General features: G+C 44.0%; 1 protein-coding gene across 2 annotated transcripts in view; it reads right to left on the reverse strand.

The window, feature by feature from the left end:
* The window catches only part of LOC120936244 (24-hydroxycholesterol 7-alpha-hydroxylase-like), a 114,544-nt gene that overhangs the window by 33,549 nt on the left and 64,431 nt on the right, over positions 1–16,564 (reverse strand). For both annotated transcript variants that reach the window (XM_040348457.1, XM_040348458.1), the window contains 3 exons: positions 12,903–12,996; positions 10,417–10,512; positions 7,521–7,611 (listed from right to left, as the gene is read on the reverse strand). In XM_040348457.1, the coding sequence (XP_040204391.1) occupies positions 7,521–7,611; positions 10,417–10,512; positions 12,903–12,996 (281 nt within the window). The remainder of the gene's footprint in view (positions 1–7,520; positions 7,612–10,416; positions 10,513–12,902; positions 12,997–16,564) is intronic.

A 16,564-nucleotide genomic window follows, 5' to 3' on the forward strand; every position in this document is an offset into this window, starting at 1 on the left:
CTCATTAGTTGAATATATTTTAAATTTAGGGTTGTCCCGATACCACTTTTTTGAGACCGAGTACAAGTACCGATACTTTTTTTCAAGTACTCGCCGATACTGAATACCGATACTTTTTTAATGTCATGTGACACTGACTTTTTTTTTTATTTTTACAGTGATTATATATATATATATATATATATATATATATATATATATATTGTTTTTTGGGGGGGGGGGGGGTAGTGGATTGTCAGTGTTTTTTTTTATTATTTACATTTTATTTTTTTAATTATTTATTGTAGGGATACAGGTTCCCCAGTCCCTTTCTCAGCAGCCTCAGCTGAAATGAATGGACGGGAGACAGAGGCTCCTGTCCATACATAAACTGAAGCATCGTAAACACAGGTTACGATGCTTCAGTTATGTGAATGGACAGAGTCAGTGATCACTGATTCTGTTCATTCAGAACAGGTAGGAGCCGGGTTTAGTGGCTCCTACCTCCGCTCTCCATCCTGCTCTCCATCCTGACGAGGACAGAGGGAGTGGAGGAGGACATGGAGGGGAAACATAGCGCAGAGGGGGACAGCAGCAGGAGGGGGGACACGGGACACGCAGCATTGTAGGGGGGAGCAGCATCACGGAGGAGGACAACACAGAGCATGGATGAGGACATGAGGAAAGCAGGATCATGGAGGGGGACACTGAGCGCGGACAGCAGCATCACTCGGGGGGAGAGCAGCATCACGGTAGGGGACACAGGACATGGGACACAGCATGGAGGACACAGGCATCGGGACACAGAGCATGGAGGACAGCAGGAAAACGGAGGAGCGCCGACAGCAGTATCACTAGGGGGGACACAGGACACAGCATGGAGGACAGCAGGAGCACAGAGGGGGACGCGGCGAGCAGAGGGGGAGAGCAACATACACCTGCCCTCTCCGCTTGCAAACTTTGCCCGACCTATATGCTCAAAACCACCGCCCGCTGACCAAGTATTGGGTCAGGCATCGGGAGCATTTGTGCGAGTACAAGTACTCGCGCAAATGCTCTGTATCGGTCCCAATACCGATACTAGTATCGGGACAACCCTAATTTTAATCATTACTTATTTGGCGTGGAGGTATTTCACATTATGGTTTTGTATATGTAGAACCCTGGAGCTTAGACAGGATTGCTCCTCACTTGCCAGGAGTAGATATAAGGTACTTGGATCTAAGGTCCCCGAACCAAAGAGCCAAGAGGGAGCAAAAAGGGCCAATTAGGACTATTGCGGTACCACTATAAAATTACACATTAGAATAAAAATATATAAAAAAATATAAATCTTTATTACACAAAACAACATGACAGACAATTGACAAAATTAAAATGGTCACAACCAAACAACACCATGAACAGAAGGAGGAAAACATTGCGATGAGTTGAGGGTTATGGCAGTATCTCAACTAGTTTCGCGGGTTAACCCGCTTCGTCAGGAGAAGATCTAGAGACAATTAAACAATATATCAATAATAGACTAAAACAACACTGTAGATAAACACAGGGAAAAGACATGGGTATAACTGCTCACCTAAGGCGAGTCCGCCGATGGAATAAGGCGGACGAGGCCAGATAGAACCCCCACGGTGGCCAGGGGTGAACACATACATGGAGGGACCCGTGTGTCTAACGTAAACAGAGTATTTATGAGCGCTAAGGCCGAACCTAGGATGAACAGGGAGGGGAGTGGGGGGATGGTGACACGCGTGATCAAAAATAAGAAGGTGATGGGTGAGAAGTAGGTGTATAATGGTTGAATGAGAGGGGGGGGAAGGGGGAGGAGCAAGGGGCCAAGGGAAGGAAAGGGAGGGGGGGGGAAATGCCAGTGGGAGCCAGAGATGACAAGGAAGGGAGGAAAAGGAAGGGGGTGGGGAACGGGGAGCAAGGGGGGGGGGGATGCCAGTGGGAGCCTGAGATGACAGGGAAGGGAGGAAAAGGGGAGGGAGAAGGAAAAACAGGGAGCAAGGGGGGGGGGGAACGTGATTGGGGGTTCAAACTTGCCAGGAGTAGTTATCCTGATTGATTGCTAGAGATCCATTGATTTCTCCCTAAGTTTGGCCTTGTTGCACTTTTTCTCTTCTACCACTACGTGGTACTTGGTGGTACTAGATATGAGAAGGGCAACCCAAAGTCAGGTTATGGGTATATGGGGTATTTTAGCCAATGGGCAGGGGTTTTCTTGAATCCCTTGGTCTGCTGGTGGAGCCTTTATATTTGGGTGAAGCCAGCCGGAGAACCTGACATGGTCGGAGGTAGAGGGGAAGCTGTCGCCAGTAAGGGACTATCTGCCCTATTACCAGGAACCACAGTGAGTAACTGAGGCAAGTACCGGAGCAGCATTCTCACCAGATGGGAACGGTGAGGAATCGGGAAACTTCAGTGGGAATGAAGCCAGGGACCCAGCCAGCGGAGGTGACGCTTGCAGAGCAGCCTTGTGTATCAAGCTAGGGACCAAGCAGGCCAGTGAGGGTGAAGCTTGAGAAGTATCTTGAGTGTCAAGCTAGGGACCCAGCAGAGAAGGGGGGGTGACGCTTGAGGAAGAAACCACTGTAAAGATTGGAGGTGCTCAAGGGATTCAGTGACAGTGAATCAGTGGGTCTAGTGAGAGACCGAGAGATCAGTGTATTGGAGAACTACAAGGAGCAATTGCAGTAAAAGTGAAGGAACTGTTAAGTCTTGTGTTTGGAACTGTTAAAGACTGTTGCTATAGGAGTATTTTTACACATGCAGATGTGGTGTCTTGCTGGATGCATTTGCCTGCATGGCTATCCTCCTATGGAAGTCTCAAGCCTCGTACACACGACCGGTTTTCCCGGCAGGAAAATTGCCAGGAGAGCTTTTGGCCGGGAAAACCGGACATGTGTATGCTTCCTCGCAGTTTTCCCGTCAGGAAAACAACTGGGAATCCCGGCGGGAAAATAGAGAACCTGCTCCCATTGGGATTTCATGAGTCAAACAGTGAATAATATAGAAGAAAGGCCAATGCGCTACTGTGAGTATACAAAATATGATAAAATAGTGAATAGATAATACCTGGGGCAGCTATATCTAAAGTGTTCACATAACACGAAAGGATAAATAGGATAAATAAATGATAAGCGCTCCAGATATGTGATAAAAATCACAATAAAGGCAAATAAAATAAAATTATAAAAAACGTAAAATATACAAACAGATCCAAGTGAATGAACAGACTATATTAAATACAGAGTCCGTCCAAAAAATAGTGCAAAGGGGCAAACCTCTGGGTACTGGGGATGACTAGCCCTCTGTATGTCCAGATGCGTCAAAAACGCAGTGATGTGCACTAATATTTGTGACAGTCTATAAGACAAGGTGCAATGAGCATGTGTGATAAGTGCTTCCAATGAGTGAATCAATCACAACCAAAGTACCATACCAAGTGTATATGTACAGACACACTCAATGACTATAAAAGAGTAGATGTCCTGCTGGGGATATGACAAATGCAAATGAACCTCTAAATGGTGCAAAGGTGAAAACCTCTAGGTGCCTGGACGAATCCAGAAGCACAGAGATGTGCAAATGGTGCAAAATAAAGTGCAAAAATTAATAAATAGATAAATAAATAAATTGATGAACAGTCCATAAGAGGATGATAAAGGGATGACCTCCTGAGCTTCTGCTCTCTTCACTCAGAACAAAGGTGGTGCGTCCTCACAGGTAATATAGTGCCCTTACCTTGAGGGTGCTATATGTGAGCATATAGTACTGTCTCTGCAGTGCTGCGATCCCGTCTCGCGTGTCTCCCAGAGTTGGTCACTCAGGCTGTTCCAGCTGTTATGTGCCTCCGATATGTCCGAGCTAAATATCCAGAGTCAGGGATGTGGTAAGGGAGGGGAGAAGAAAAACAGCCTCCAATGGTGTAGTAGGTAAAATTCGGACAGGATTTATTGTACCAAATTGGTAGTACAGAAAAAAAAAAAAATATAAAAATGTATACAAAAACGGTGCAAAACTGCTTTTGAAATTCGCGACGACGTGGCGATCGAAAAGCCGCCTGACGTCCGATGGCCTCCGGCTTGTGCGGGTGTTTAGATCGGTCTCGACTCCCTACGGCGTTACGTCACGTACCTCGTGACTTCATCAGGGGACTGATGAAGTTTACGTCGTTTACGAAAGTGAACCGTGAATTGCGCTGGACGCCATTCACGTTCACTTAGAAGCAAATGACGTCCTTGCGACGTCATTTGCCGCAATGCACGTCGGGAAAGTTTCCTGACGGAGCATGCGCTGTTCGCTCGGCGCGGGAGCGCGCCTAATTTAAATGATTCCCGCCCCCGGCGGGATCATTTACATTAGGCGCCCTTACGCAGGGCTATTTAGCATATCGCCCGCGCAATTTACGGAGCAACTGCTCCGTGAATCGCGGGCATTTCAAAATATTTGCGTGGGCGCAGAGAAAAATCTTTGCTCTTTGCCCACGCAAATATTGCATGATTCTACCTGAATCTGGCCCATTGAGTGTGTCTGTACATATACACTTGGTATGGTACTTTGGTTGTGATTGATTCACTCATTGGAAGCACTTATCACACATGCTCATTGCACCTTGTCTTATAGACTGTCACAAATATTAGTGCACATCACTGCGTTTTTGACGCATCTGGACATACAGAGGGCTAGTCATCCCCAGTACCCAGAGGTTTGCCCCTTTGCACTATTTTTTGGACGGACTCTGTATTTAATATAGTCTGTTCATTCACTTGGATCTGTTTGTATATTTTACGTTTTTTATAATTTAATTTTATTTACCTTTATTGTGATTTTTATCACATATCTGGAGCGCTTATCATTTATTTATCCCATGAGTCAAACAGGCTTAAACCAATAAGGACATCATGGAAAACTCCTCAAGGAACAAGAGACCGACCAATGGCTCTTCAATAGGGTAGCATTCGCCCAGATGAGTGTGCACTTAGCCCAAAATGGCTTACAGCTTGCCCACAGGTATGTTTTCAACAGTGAAAAGATATGGAGAAGAAGAGAGGAGGCAACATAGCGTGATACCGTAAAAAAGCAAAGGTTTTAATAAGCAATTGCACTTACATGAAAATGGAAGTTACATCGCATGTGGTAAATAAAGATGTGGCGGCAATGGAGTCTTCCCGACGTGTTTTGTGTAATGACACGTTATCTGGGGGTGTCTCTCCACTGCAGCCCACTCCAGTATATATAAGAATGGCCCCCCGTAATGAGAGCCAGGCTCACCTGCTCGTTGCTGCCTCATATGCGGCAACTTCCGGTATCAGGCAAGATGGCGGTACGACGTATAGTAAAAAATGTGGACCTGCCAGTAAATTTAATGCTTTTTTGCCAGTAAAAAATTGGTGCCGTTTGTAAGTTTTGTTGTAAATTTCACTTCGGGGGGTTGGCAACACTGGTCCTCAGGAAGGATGTGTTGGAACTGGAGAGAGTCCAGAGAAGGGCAACAAAACTAAAGGGACTGGGGGACATTAGTTATGAGGTAAGGTTAAGAGCACTGAACTTGTTCTCTCTGGAGAGGAGACGCTTGAGAGGGTAAATGATTTTAATGCACAAAAGGGATAAAGCTTTTTTGCAAAAGGGAATTCTTATGAGAAATTTGGCCATTCACTAAAATTAGAAGAAAAGCGGTTAACCTTAAACTGAGTAAAGGGTTCTTTACTGTAACAGCGGTTAGGATGTGGAATTCTCTTCCAAAAGCAGTGGTTTCAGCAGGGAGCATCGATAATTTCAAAAAACTATTAGATAAGCACCTGAATGACCACAACATACAGGGATATACAATGTAATACTGACATAAAATCACACACATAGGTTGGACTTGATGGACTTTGTCTTTTTTCAACCTCGCCTACTATGTAACTATATAACCAATTAGGTGAAGAATTATGTTATTTGTCAGCATCTCATATTCTTTTGAACTCCTTATAAATAAGGCATATTTTGCCCATCAAAACATGCTAGATCTCTTGTTGTGGTCTTCCACATGATTTTACATTGGAATAAATTAGTATTTTCACTAATGAAGTGGTTGCAAAGTCTTTTTTTTCCCCTTTTACTTAAATATAAAAGATATTTAGCTAGATTCACATAGAGTTAGGCCAGCGTATCAGTAGATACGTTGACCTAACTCGGAATCTGCGCCAACCTAAGTTTAAGTGTATTCTCAAACAGAGATACACTTAAACCTATCTAAGATACGACGGCTTGCGCCGTCCTATCTTAGGGTGCAATATTTAGGCTGGCCGCTAGGTGGCGCTTCCATTGCGGTCGGCGTAGAATATGTAAATCACTAGATACGCCTATTCACGAACGTACGCCCGGCCGACGCAGTAGATACGCCGTTTACGTAACACATTATCAGGCCTAAAGTTATTCCAACAAATAGTTTGAATAGTAATGTTAAAGTATGGCCGCCGTTCCCGCGTCGAAATTCGAAAATTTTCCGTTGTTTGCGCAAGTCGTCCGTGAATAGGGATTTACGTCATTTACGTCCACGTCTAAACCAATAGGCCCGTGCGCCGTACGTTGCCGCAATGCACACTGGGATATGTAGGCGGACGGCGCATGCGCCGTTCCAAAAAAACGTCAATCACGTAAGGTCAACACAAATTAACATAGAACATGCCCCCTCAGCCTATTTTGAATTAGGCGCCCTTAAGCCCGCTCGCTTTAGGCTACGCCGCCGTAACTTAGCAGGCAAGTACTTTGAGAATCATGTACTACGATACGCTACGCCGCCACAAAGTTAGGACGCCCATTATATTTACCTGCTTTGTGCAAGGGTATTATACAGAGTGGCCCTCAAAGTGGAGGTTCACCCAAAAAATAAATTTTTAACATTAGATTGAGACTAATTTTACTAAGCAGAATCGGGTGTTTTTTTTTTAAATCAATGCAGTACTTACTGTTTTAGAGATAGATGTTCTCCGTGTCTTCCGGGTATGGGCTGCAGGACTGGGCGTTTCTATTTGATTGACAGCTCTTCCGACTGTCGCATACAGCGCGTCACGAGTTCCCGAAAGTAGCCGAACGTCGGTGCGCAGGCGCCGTATAGAGCCGCACCGACGTTCGGCTTCTTTCGGCAACTGGTAACGAGATGTATGCGTCCGTCGGAAGGCTGTCAATCAAATAGGAACGCCCAGTCCCGAAGATCATACCCGGAAGCCACGGAGAACATCTATCTCTAAAACGGTAAGTACTGCATTGATTTTTAAAAAAACATCTGATTCTGCTTAGTAAAATTAGCCTCAATCTAATGTTAAAACCCCGCTTTAACCTCATCTTCTGAGGTCTCGCTCCACCTCTTTTCCGTGTACCACCACAGGAAGCCGCTTCCTATGGGGGCACATGTGTGGACGAGCTCTTGAGCTGGGCAGGGTTTGTCCACAGACACACACAACGTGGACTAAAATGTAGTGTTTGCATTGGTTTTCTTTTATTAGGCTAGATGACTTCATGCCTGTTGGCATTTAAAACATACTTACCTCCTTTACCAAACACAGAAGTAATTTCATTTATGACCTTCTTGTAAACCTCTGGCTCCGAAATTATGAAAGCAAGCGTCCAAAATGTAATCTAAAAAATATAAGATGAAGACATTAATGAATTGCTGGTATAATGAACAGCTTTACAATTATTATATTACTCAAATTATACTATAAGCACCTAAAGCCATATACTAACGGATCTAAGGCAGCCTATACTTTGGTAATATTTTTCATACAAACAGGGGTTTGAAAGAAAAAAAAAATTATAAAAAAAATGTCATTCTCCTATCCACACATTGAGCTATTATATTCTGCTGGCCATGAGCCTTCCCTGTCGGCACCATACAATCAGGGCCAGATTAAGAACATCATGGGCCTGGTGCTGAGGATTTTGGTGGGCCTTTTATAAATAATAAATATACAAACAATTTTTTGGTATAACAAATTAAATTAAAGAGAGAGAGGGAGGATGAGAAAGAGAGAGGATGAGAGAGAGAGAGAGAGAGAGAGAGAGAGAGAGAGAGAGAGAGAGAGAGAGAGAGGCCCTTGGGCAGTGCCTAAATGCATAGTTGCCAACATTTCAAAAATATTTTTAAGGGACACTTTTTTTTACAAGTGCTATATTTAGAGTAGCTGAGATCCCTTATGTTCCTCCATACATCACAGTAGAAATCACAAAATTAAATGAGTACTAATAATGGGCAGAACAAATATGAGGACTGAGAAGATTTCCTATGTGCAGTATGATGGAGAGGAATGTGGAGGGTCTAACAGTGGGCACTATGTACAGAAGAGGAGTGTGGAGGGTATGACAGTGGGCAGTATGTACAGGAGAGGAGTGTGGGGGGTATGACAGTGAGCAGTATGTACAGGAGAGGAGTGTGGAGAGTATGACAGTGGGCAGTATGCACAGGAGAGAAGTGTGGAGGGTATGACAGTGGGCAGTATGCACAGCAGAGGAGTGTGGAGGGTATGACAGAGGTTATGTACCAGAGAGGAGTGTAGAGGGTATGAACTTGAAAAATGTCCAGAACTATGAACAAGGGGACAACTACCTCCTTATTTACACCTTATTTACACAAAGTTCTTTATTTCCTTCCTCCTGCACAAACTTGGTTCACATATGCAGCTCCTGCTGGTCACACCAGGGGAACTGACAGTCTTTTGTGTTAATTCAGCAACTGCCCATTACAGGCTGGGAATATCCTGTGCCTTTGTGGATAAAGTGGTACAATATGGAGTGAACAGCAAGCATATCCTTCTGCCTTCTAGTAGACCCTGAGCCCAGTTCTACTGACGCAAAAGACACCAGCCCACCTGGCTGCCTTTTTCCCCAGTCCTCCCTGACTGGCACACATCCCCAGTCCTCCCTGACTGGCACACTTCCATGGAGATTCCCCAGGGCAAGGATGAAGACTAAGCCTAGGTTCACACTGAATGCGGGTTTGAAATTGTGCAAATTAAGCTGAACTCGCAGGATTTTGAACCAGCATTTCAGTCTGACTTCGGGGGGCGATTTGAGAGACATCTGTGCGGGTTCATGCACAGATATCTATTGAAATTGCCCTGGAAGTAACCAAAAGTAGTGCAGAAACTACTTTTAGGAATTGGTGCGGCGCCGCAAAGTTGGTGATGCACTGATTCGGACGTCAATAGACTCCGATTTCGAATTCGATTTGACATGTCAAATCAGCCTGATGGGGCCTAAGCACACTGCTGTCTTCATAGAGCACCATTACAGCTGACAGTCTCTCCCCTTGTGTTGTCCCTGTACTGCCCTGATATTACTCACAGTCTCTGCTTGCTCTTTCCCGCTGCCTCTTTCGGCATGAATCCCTCCAGTTGCCTCCTATGGCCAGCATTCCCGAGCTCCAGCCTGAGGTAAAACCTCTCCCCGGGAAAGGGGGGTACCTCAAGGGCCACCAACAGCCTCTCCTCAGCACTCCATCTTCCACCGGACTCCCCCTGCTGGCATGGCCCATGTCTATTTATGGGAATTTCTCTGTCCCCTGCCAGCTCACTTGTGGGGATTGGCTGAGGTCCCATAAATATTCATAGCAGCCCCTCCTAGCCTCCGCTCAATAGAACTATAACAATCTCCAATGTCCGAGAAACAGGGAGCTGCCAGGCTGAGTCATCCAGGCCTGGCCTCTAATAACCCTGACCCAATTAGTTAACTCAGGTTTAATCCTAGAGCCAGGCTATGCTTTTACCTACATTACTCTTCTAGTAGCACACACTAGAGGGTGCTACACCTGAGAAAATCTAAGAACAATAACTGCACCTCAGCTGTGCCCTGCAAAATGTACATTTTGTTTGGGATTCCCTGAAGCACGCTTCCCATGTTTAGGCATTCCTGTGTCTTCATTCTCATAGCTGTATATTTGCAGTGTGAGATCATCTAATGCAGAACTGCCTCTGAATAATAGTCACTTCTGTGCTGCGCATTGTTCTCTTTAATAGAGGAAAAGCAGTACCTGAGGATCTGTAGTGCAAGGATTTTCCTGCTTCATTCGTGATATGGATTTGTAGTTTCTCCCCCTCTTCCCTGGTGATTTGGTGATTCTTGAGTTTTCAGCCATTAGTTATAAGATCACCAGTCAAGTGGGGCAGTTCTGACATGAGGATGCCAAGATAGCTACCCCCTACATAGGGACACAGTACTGAACAAGGCATTGCATGTCATGGTATGGGGAAAGATCAGCTGTAGGGAGACCACAGGCATTAATAATGACTAGTCCTTTGCAATCTGTCTGTCTTCTTTTTGGGCAAAACTTCTACAGATCAGGTCCTCTTAAAGACTTTTCTTTTTAGAAGCATCTATGCAAATGCAAAGGGTCACCACCAAGCTAAAAACTACCATGGCTGAGACAATTTATGTAGATGCCCTTACAGGGTTGGAGTTGGCCTGTGATGCCCAGAGCAGTAATAGACAGAAGTTATGTGGGCAATTTCCCTTCAGAGTGTCCAGCAGATGATGTAGAAAGGTCTGTAAAAGATCAAGAAAAAGAAAAAGATCAAATCATATGAATCTTTTTTTAAAAAAAAGTTTCACCAGGATAATAAAAAATGTCAATGCATTGTCTAATCCCTCTGAGCTGGTCTGCACCCATTTCATTGACAGCTCAAATTTTATTAATTGTCTGTAGCAAATCTGGAAAAGGCAGATTAAGGGCAACAGCACCTGCAGAGCCACAGAACTTTGGTCTGAGCAATGACCTACAATAGTAGAGAAAGTCGCACAGACAAGCAGGTGTTTAGCATGGGATGGTGCAGACAAACAGGTACAAAACAGACTCCTAGTGCACAAGCAATGGCTTATAAATGGAGATTTCAGACGGAGGGTATAAACAGGTTCGAACAGGGGTAAATACAGGAGAAATATAGAACAATTTAAACACAATGCTTGTCAACAGAACCTTACTGATGAGATACATGCTTAAAGCTCTGTCCTTAGGCTGGTCATACATTATACAATTTTCTTGAACAACTTTCCTTTAGCTTTACCTGAACCATATAATAGGTGGTCAAACCTACACCCTTTCAATTTGTATGCAATCAGGCAGGCCCTTGCACTACATACTTGAAAGTAAATCTAAATAAAATTGAATAAGAAAATTGTACGGTGTATGGCCAACTTCACTTTAAAGTCAACTAACTTGGCTAGGTGTAAAAGCTGGTCATTGGTCTAGCTACAGTGGAGAAGAATGTTCAGGAGATGGCAGACAGAAGGCCGAATTTACAAAAAAACAGGGGCAATTTGGTGTGCGATTCGGAGCATCGCGCACAGCTCCTTTTATTTTCTCTGTACAAACTTTATTTGAAGTATACAAAGTAGGTGTTGCTGGCACACAGAATTAAAAAAGCTTCCAAACTCTGTATTCTGCTTTAGAGGATACTTGTCATAGGGTACATTCAGACATATATGGTTAGACAATTCAGTTGTAAAATCTTTTTGGACCCAAGTGTATTAGACATTATGTAACATATTAGAATACCAATTCCAGGTGACTCCATTAAAGACCCTTCTCTATAAGAAATCCTACACTGCCGAGATACCTCATTTTCACAGCAGCAAAAAAAAAAAATAAAAAAAAAAAGACAACCGTCAATGCAAGGAGATCCCCAATCTCACAATATATAGAATTTCAGAACATGTCACCCTTACATCAGGGTCCCAATCAGAGTCTCCTTCCCATCAGTCCACCATTACATCATGGTCCATATCAGAGTCCCCCTTATATCAGGGTCCCCATCGAACTCCTTCTTTCATTAGGGTCCCTATAAAATCCCCTTTGCATCAGTCCCCCTTAGAATAGAGTCCCCATCAGAGTCTACTTTACATGAGGGTCCCCATCAGACTCCTTTCATTAGGGTCCCCATCAGAATTCCCTTTGCACCAGTTACCCTTACATTAGGGTCCCCATTAGAGTCCCCCTTACATCAGAGTCCTCCTTAAATCATGGTCCACACCAGAACACCTTCACATCAGTCCCCTATTACATCAGGGTCCCTATCAGACTCCTGATTACATCAGGGTCCCGGTCAGAGTGCCCCCTTCCTTCAGTGTCCCCATCAGAGTCCCCTTTATTTCAATGTCCTAATCAGTCTCCTTCCCCCTTTACATCACAGTCACCCCTTACATCAGGGTTCCTATCAGAGACCCCTTATATCAGGGTTCGTATCAGAGTCCCCTTTATTTTGATGTCCTAATCAAAATCTCTCCCCTCCCTTCCTTTTTACAGTACAGTCCACCCTTACCTCTGGGTCCCCATCAGAGACCTCCTTACATCAGTGTCCCCAAGAGAGACCATTTATATCAGTGTCCCCATCAGATCAATCCCTGCTTCCATCAGGGTCTCTATCAGAGTTTCCCTTACCGCTGTAAGCATGGCTGTAGCTATGTGGCAGCGGTGCCAGATGTGGGAGATGGAGCAGGTCTGAACAGAGACATTTGTATCCCCTTATGGATGCTTGTGCAAGTATGTTATTGGTTACTATGACGCTGGCGGGTTAGGGAGGGGACTGAAGTGAAGAGCATAAGCAGCCTTTGCTGAACTTAATCTCCAATCTGTGCAGTTTGAGGATTTGCCAATGGCCTGTAGTCCTGTAGTGGGTTGGATGTGACCTGCAAGCCATAGTTTAGAGACCCCTGATATAACCCAACAAAATGTAAGCAAACTGATTGAAAGAAAAAAAAAATAAGATACACTGAACATTATTAATATCTACTTAGCACTACCAAAAAATGTAATAAAATCATCCTAATCTAATAAATGTTTCATACAATGTTGTCCAAATGCACATGTTGGTTCCCCATTGGAATGATTTCCATTTACTTCATGTACCCAAAAGAACAGGAAGTGAGGAGAAATCTACCTTAGCACTGTCTTCAGATGGATTACTTTCTTCTTCTTTGAGTACAATGTTTTTAAACATCTTTAGCAGCCACTGTTTGGACACAGACCAGTTTCTGAAAGACAGAATAGAAGAGATCAGATTGTCAGGACTATTGGGGTTAAAAATAATGAATTCCTAAAGCCTTTGCATCATATATATATATATATATTTTTTTTTTTTTTGGGAACATGACAGAAGCCATTTTCTCACAAAAATTTTTATTCAAAGTTTTTTAATTTTACAACACTCCAAACATACAAGAAACTTAACATTAGTATATCAAAATGTATAATTATACATGCCTTTACATACAATCCCCAATAATATAAAAAAAAAAAAGAAAATACTTACAGACTAATAGGTAGATTCAGGTAGAGTTAGGCCGACTTATCAGTAGATCAGTCGACCTAACTCAGAATCTACGCCGACTTATGTTTAAGCGTATGCTCAAACAGAGATACGCTTAAACATATCTAAGATACGACGGCTTGCGCCGTCCTATCTTAGATTGCAATTTTTTGGATTGGCGCTAGATGGCGCTTCCATTGCGGTCGGCGTAGAATATGTAAATGAGTTTGTACGCAGATTCACGAACGTACGCCCGGCCGCCGCAGTCGATTTACGCCGTTTCCGTAAGGCCTTAGGAGGCCTAAACTTATTCCACCTATTAGGTGGAATAACAATGTTAAAATATGGCCACCGTTCCCGCCGCGAGGTTCGAATTTTTAACGTCGGTTGCGTAAGTCGTCTGCGAATCGGAATTTACGTCGTTTACGTCCACGTCAAAATCAATAGGCCCGTGCGGCGTACGTAACGGCAATGCACACTGGGAAATGTAGTCGCCCGGCGCATGCGCGGTGACAAAAAAACGGCAAAAACGTGAGGTCAAGCCTCATTGCCATTAAACACGCCCCCCCCAACCCATTTGAATTAGGCGCCCTTACGCCCGCCGCATTTACACTACGCCACCCTAAGTAAGGAGGCAAGTACTTTGTGAATCATGTACTTGCCTCTCTTACTTAAGGCGGCGTAGTGTAAACACGCTAGGCTACGCCGACCTAGATTTGCGCGCCCCTACCTGAATCTACCTATTACACATTAAAACATAATAATAAAAAAAAAAAAAGGAAAACCCCCTCTTTCCTCTCCCCTCTTCCCGAAAGACCTCCCCTCCTCCCTCACTCCTTTAAAACAAGTTCTCTAATTTTTGTCCGAAGGACAACAGACCGATGGGCCGTACACACGGTCGGTTTGGACCGATGAAACTGAACTTCAGTCCGTTTTCATCAGTTTGGACCGGTCGTGTGTACGTGGCCTTAATGATGTAATGTTGATTACTCATCAATGTTTTGTTTGTTGCTAATGATCAGATATATTGAAAGTTGGGAGTCAGAATATGTGTTTAGGTAAAATGTTCTGTTCTAAGATCTTTGGGTCCACTTAGGTCCCGAAAAAAAAGGAACTAAAAAGGTGTTTAAGTTCTGTTAAAGTCCTGCTGAAATACTGGATTGAAACATACAAATAGTAGCGCTAAAAAATATGGATGATAAAAAATCAAATGACTAATATATAAAAAAAAGGGGAAAAAGTCCATGTCTATATATATATATATATATATATAGTGAGAAAACTTGATGGATGAGTGAACAAAGTGAATAGTTCCAAATCAATGGTGATTTTCTTTTGAGCGTGATAAACACTGGTGCTAAACCCGCCACCAATAAAGTAGAGGCTTACCAGATGTATAGAACCCAAATGAGCCTACGCCCAGAGGGTCAATCAAGCTGGATGTATACAAAGGCTGTATCAGGATAGGACTCAATCTTCACACGACAACACCGCCAAGGTAAAGGAAGATGTTCAATGGTAAAAGATAATCACTCCCGAATGGTCAAACCATAACACCGATGTATGGAGAGAGGTAAACAGAAGAGGCACATAGCATAATACCGTAGGAACTGGATTTTTAATAATGGTTATAAACACTTACATGAAAGTGGAAATAAAACAGCATATCGATCAATATGTCCGTGGCAGCCGTGGAATTATCCGACGCGTTTCACAAAAACTTGCTTCGTCTGGGGTATGCTTCCACTGATGCCGTTCTCACTTAAATCTGCAATCTGACCCTGGCACAGAAACACCCCCGGGGTCCGTCCAATCGGAGACAACTTCTGGGTTAAAGGATCAATTGAATTAAAATTAAATCTCTCATGTAAGAAGCCAAATGAAGGTAAAAACAAATGAAAGAGAAAATAAATAAATTAATATGGCTTATAAACACACCTGTCAGTAGCAACGAGTGTCTAAACCAGGGCAATAAGCACTTCCTAATTATCAGTCAATCGCGCATCTCATAGCGCCGTAAAAATATCAAATGACGAAGCCCATTAACTGGACCGAATTGCCCTGGCCAATCACAGTCGTCATGTGCTGTAGTGAAGTCATATGCCACATCACGGAAGCATTACCTCTAATAGGAAGTCACAGCCCACGTGATGTGGCATGTGACTACACTACAGCACATGACGATTATGATTGGTATGGCCATTCGGACCTGTTAATGGGCTTCGTCATTTGATATTTTTACGGCGCTATGAGATGCGCGATTGGCCAATAGTCCTGTCAGACACCGCTGCTATGGCGCACGGCGATGCGCGATTGGCTGATAATTAGGAAGTGCTTATTGCCCTGGTTTAGACACTCGTCGCTACTGACAGGTGTGTTTATAAGCCATATTAATTTATTTATTTTCTCTTTCATTTGTTTTTACCTTCATTTGGCTTCTTACATGAGAGATTTAATTTTAATTCAATTGATCCTTTAACCCGGAAGTTGTCTCCGATTGCACGGACCCCGGAGGGTGTTTCCGTGCCAGGGTCAGAATGCAGATTTAAGTGGGAGCAGCATCAGTGGAAGCATACCCCAGACGAAGCAAGTTTTTGTGAAACGCGTCGGGTGATTCAACTGCTGCCACGGACATATTGATCGATATGCTGTTTTATTTCCACTTTCATGTAAATGTTTATAACCATTATTAAAAATCCAGTTCCTACAGTATTATGCTATGTGCTTCTTCTGTTTACCTCTCTCCATACATCGGTGTTATGGTTTGAGCATTCGGGAGTGATTATCTTTTACCATTGAACATCTTGCTTCCTGTATAGCGCTGCCTCCTGTCACAGGTGGAGTGATACCAATTTAAATGGCGTAGGGGTCCCCCTAAAAGTCTATACCAGACCCTTCATGTCTGGTATGGATTTGAAGGTGAACCATGTGCCAAAATAAAACAAAAAGGTGTAGGGGTCCCCCCAAAAATTCCTACCAGACCCTTATCCGAGCATGCAACCTTGCAGGCCGCAGGAAGAATGGGGGGGCCAAGAGAGCGTCCCCCTCCTGAACCGTACCAGGTCACATGCCCTCAACATGGGGTAATGGGTGATTTGGGGCAGGGGGGGCTCTGCACCCCCCACCCCAAAACACCTTGTCCCCATGTTAATATGGACAAGGACCTCATCCCCACAAACCTTGTCTGGGGGTTGTGGGGGTCTGCGGGCGGGGGGCTTATTGGAATTTGGAAGCCTCCTTTAACAAGGAGACCCCCAGATCCCCCCCTATGTGAATTGGTACCGGTTAAAAAT

This window comes from Rana temporaria, chromosome 4 (genome assembly GCF_905171775.1).
Source record: "Rana temporaria chromosome 4, aRanTem1.1, whole genome shotgun sequence".
Taxonomy (NCBI): domain Eukaryota; kingdom Metazoa; phylum Chordata; class Amphibia; order Anura; family Ranidae; genus Rana; species Rana temporaria.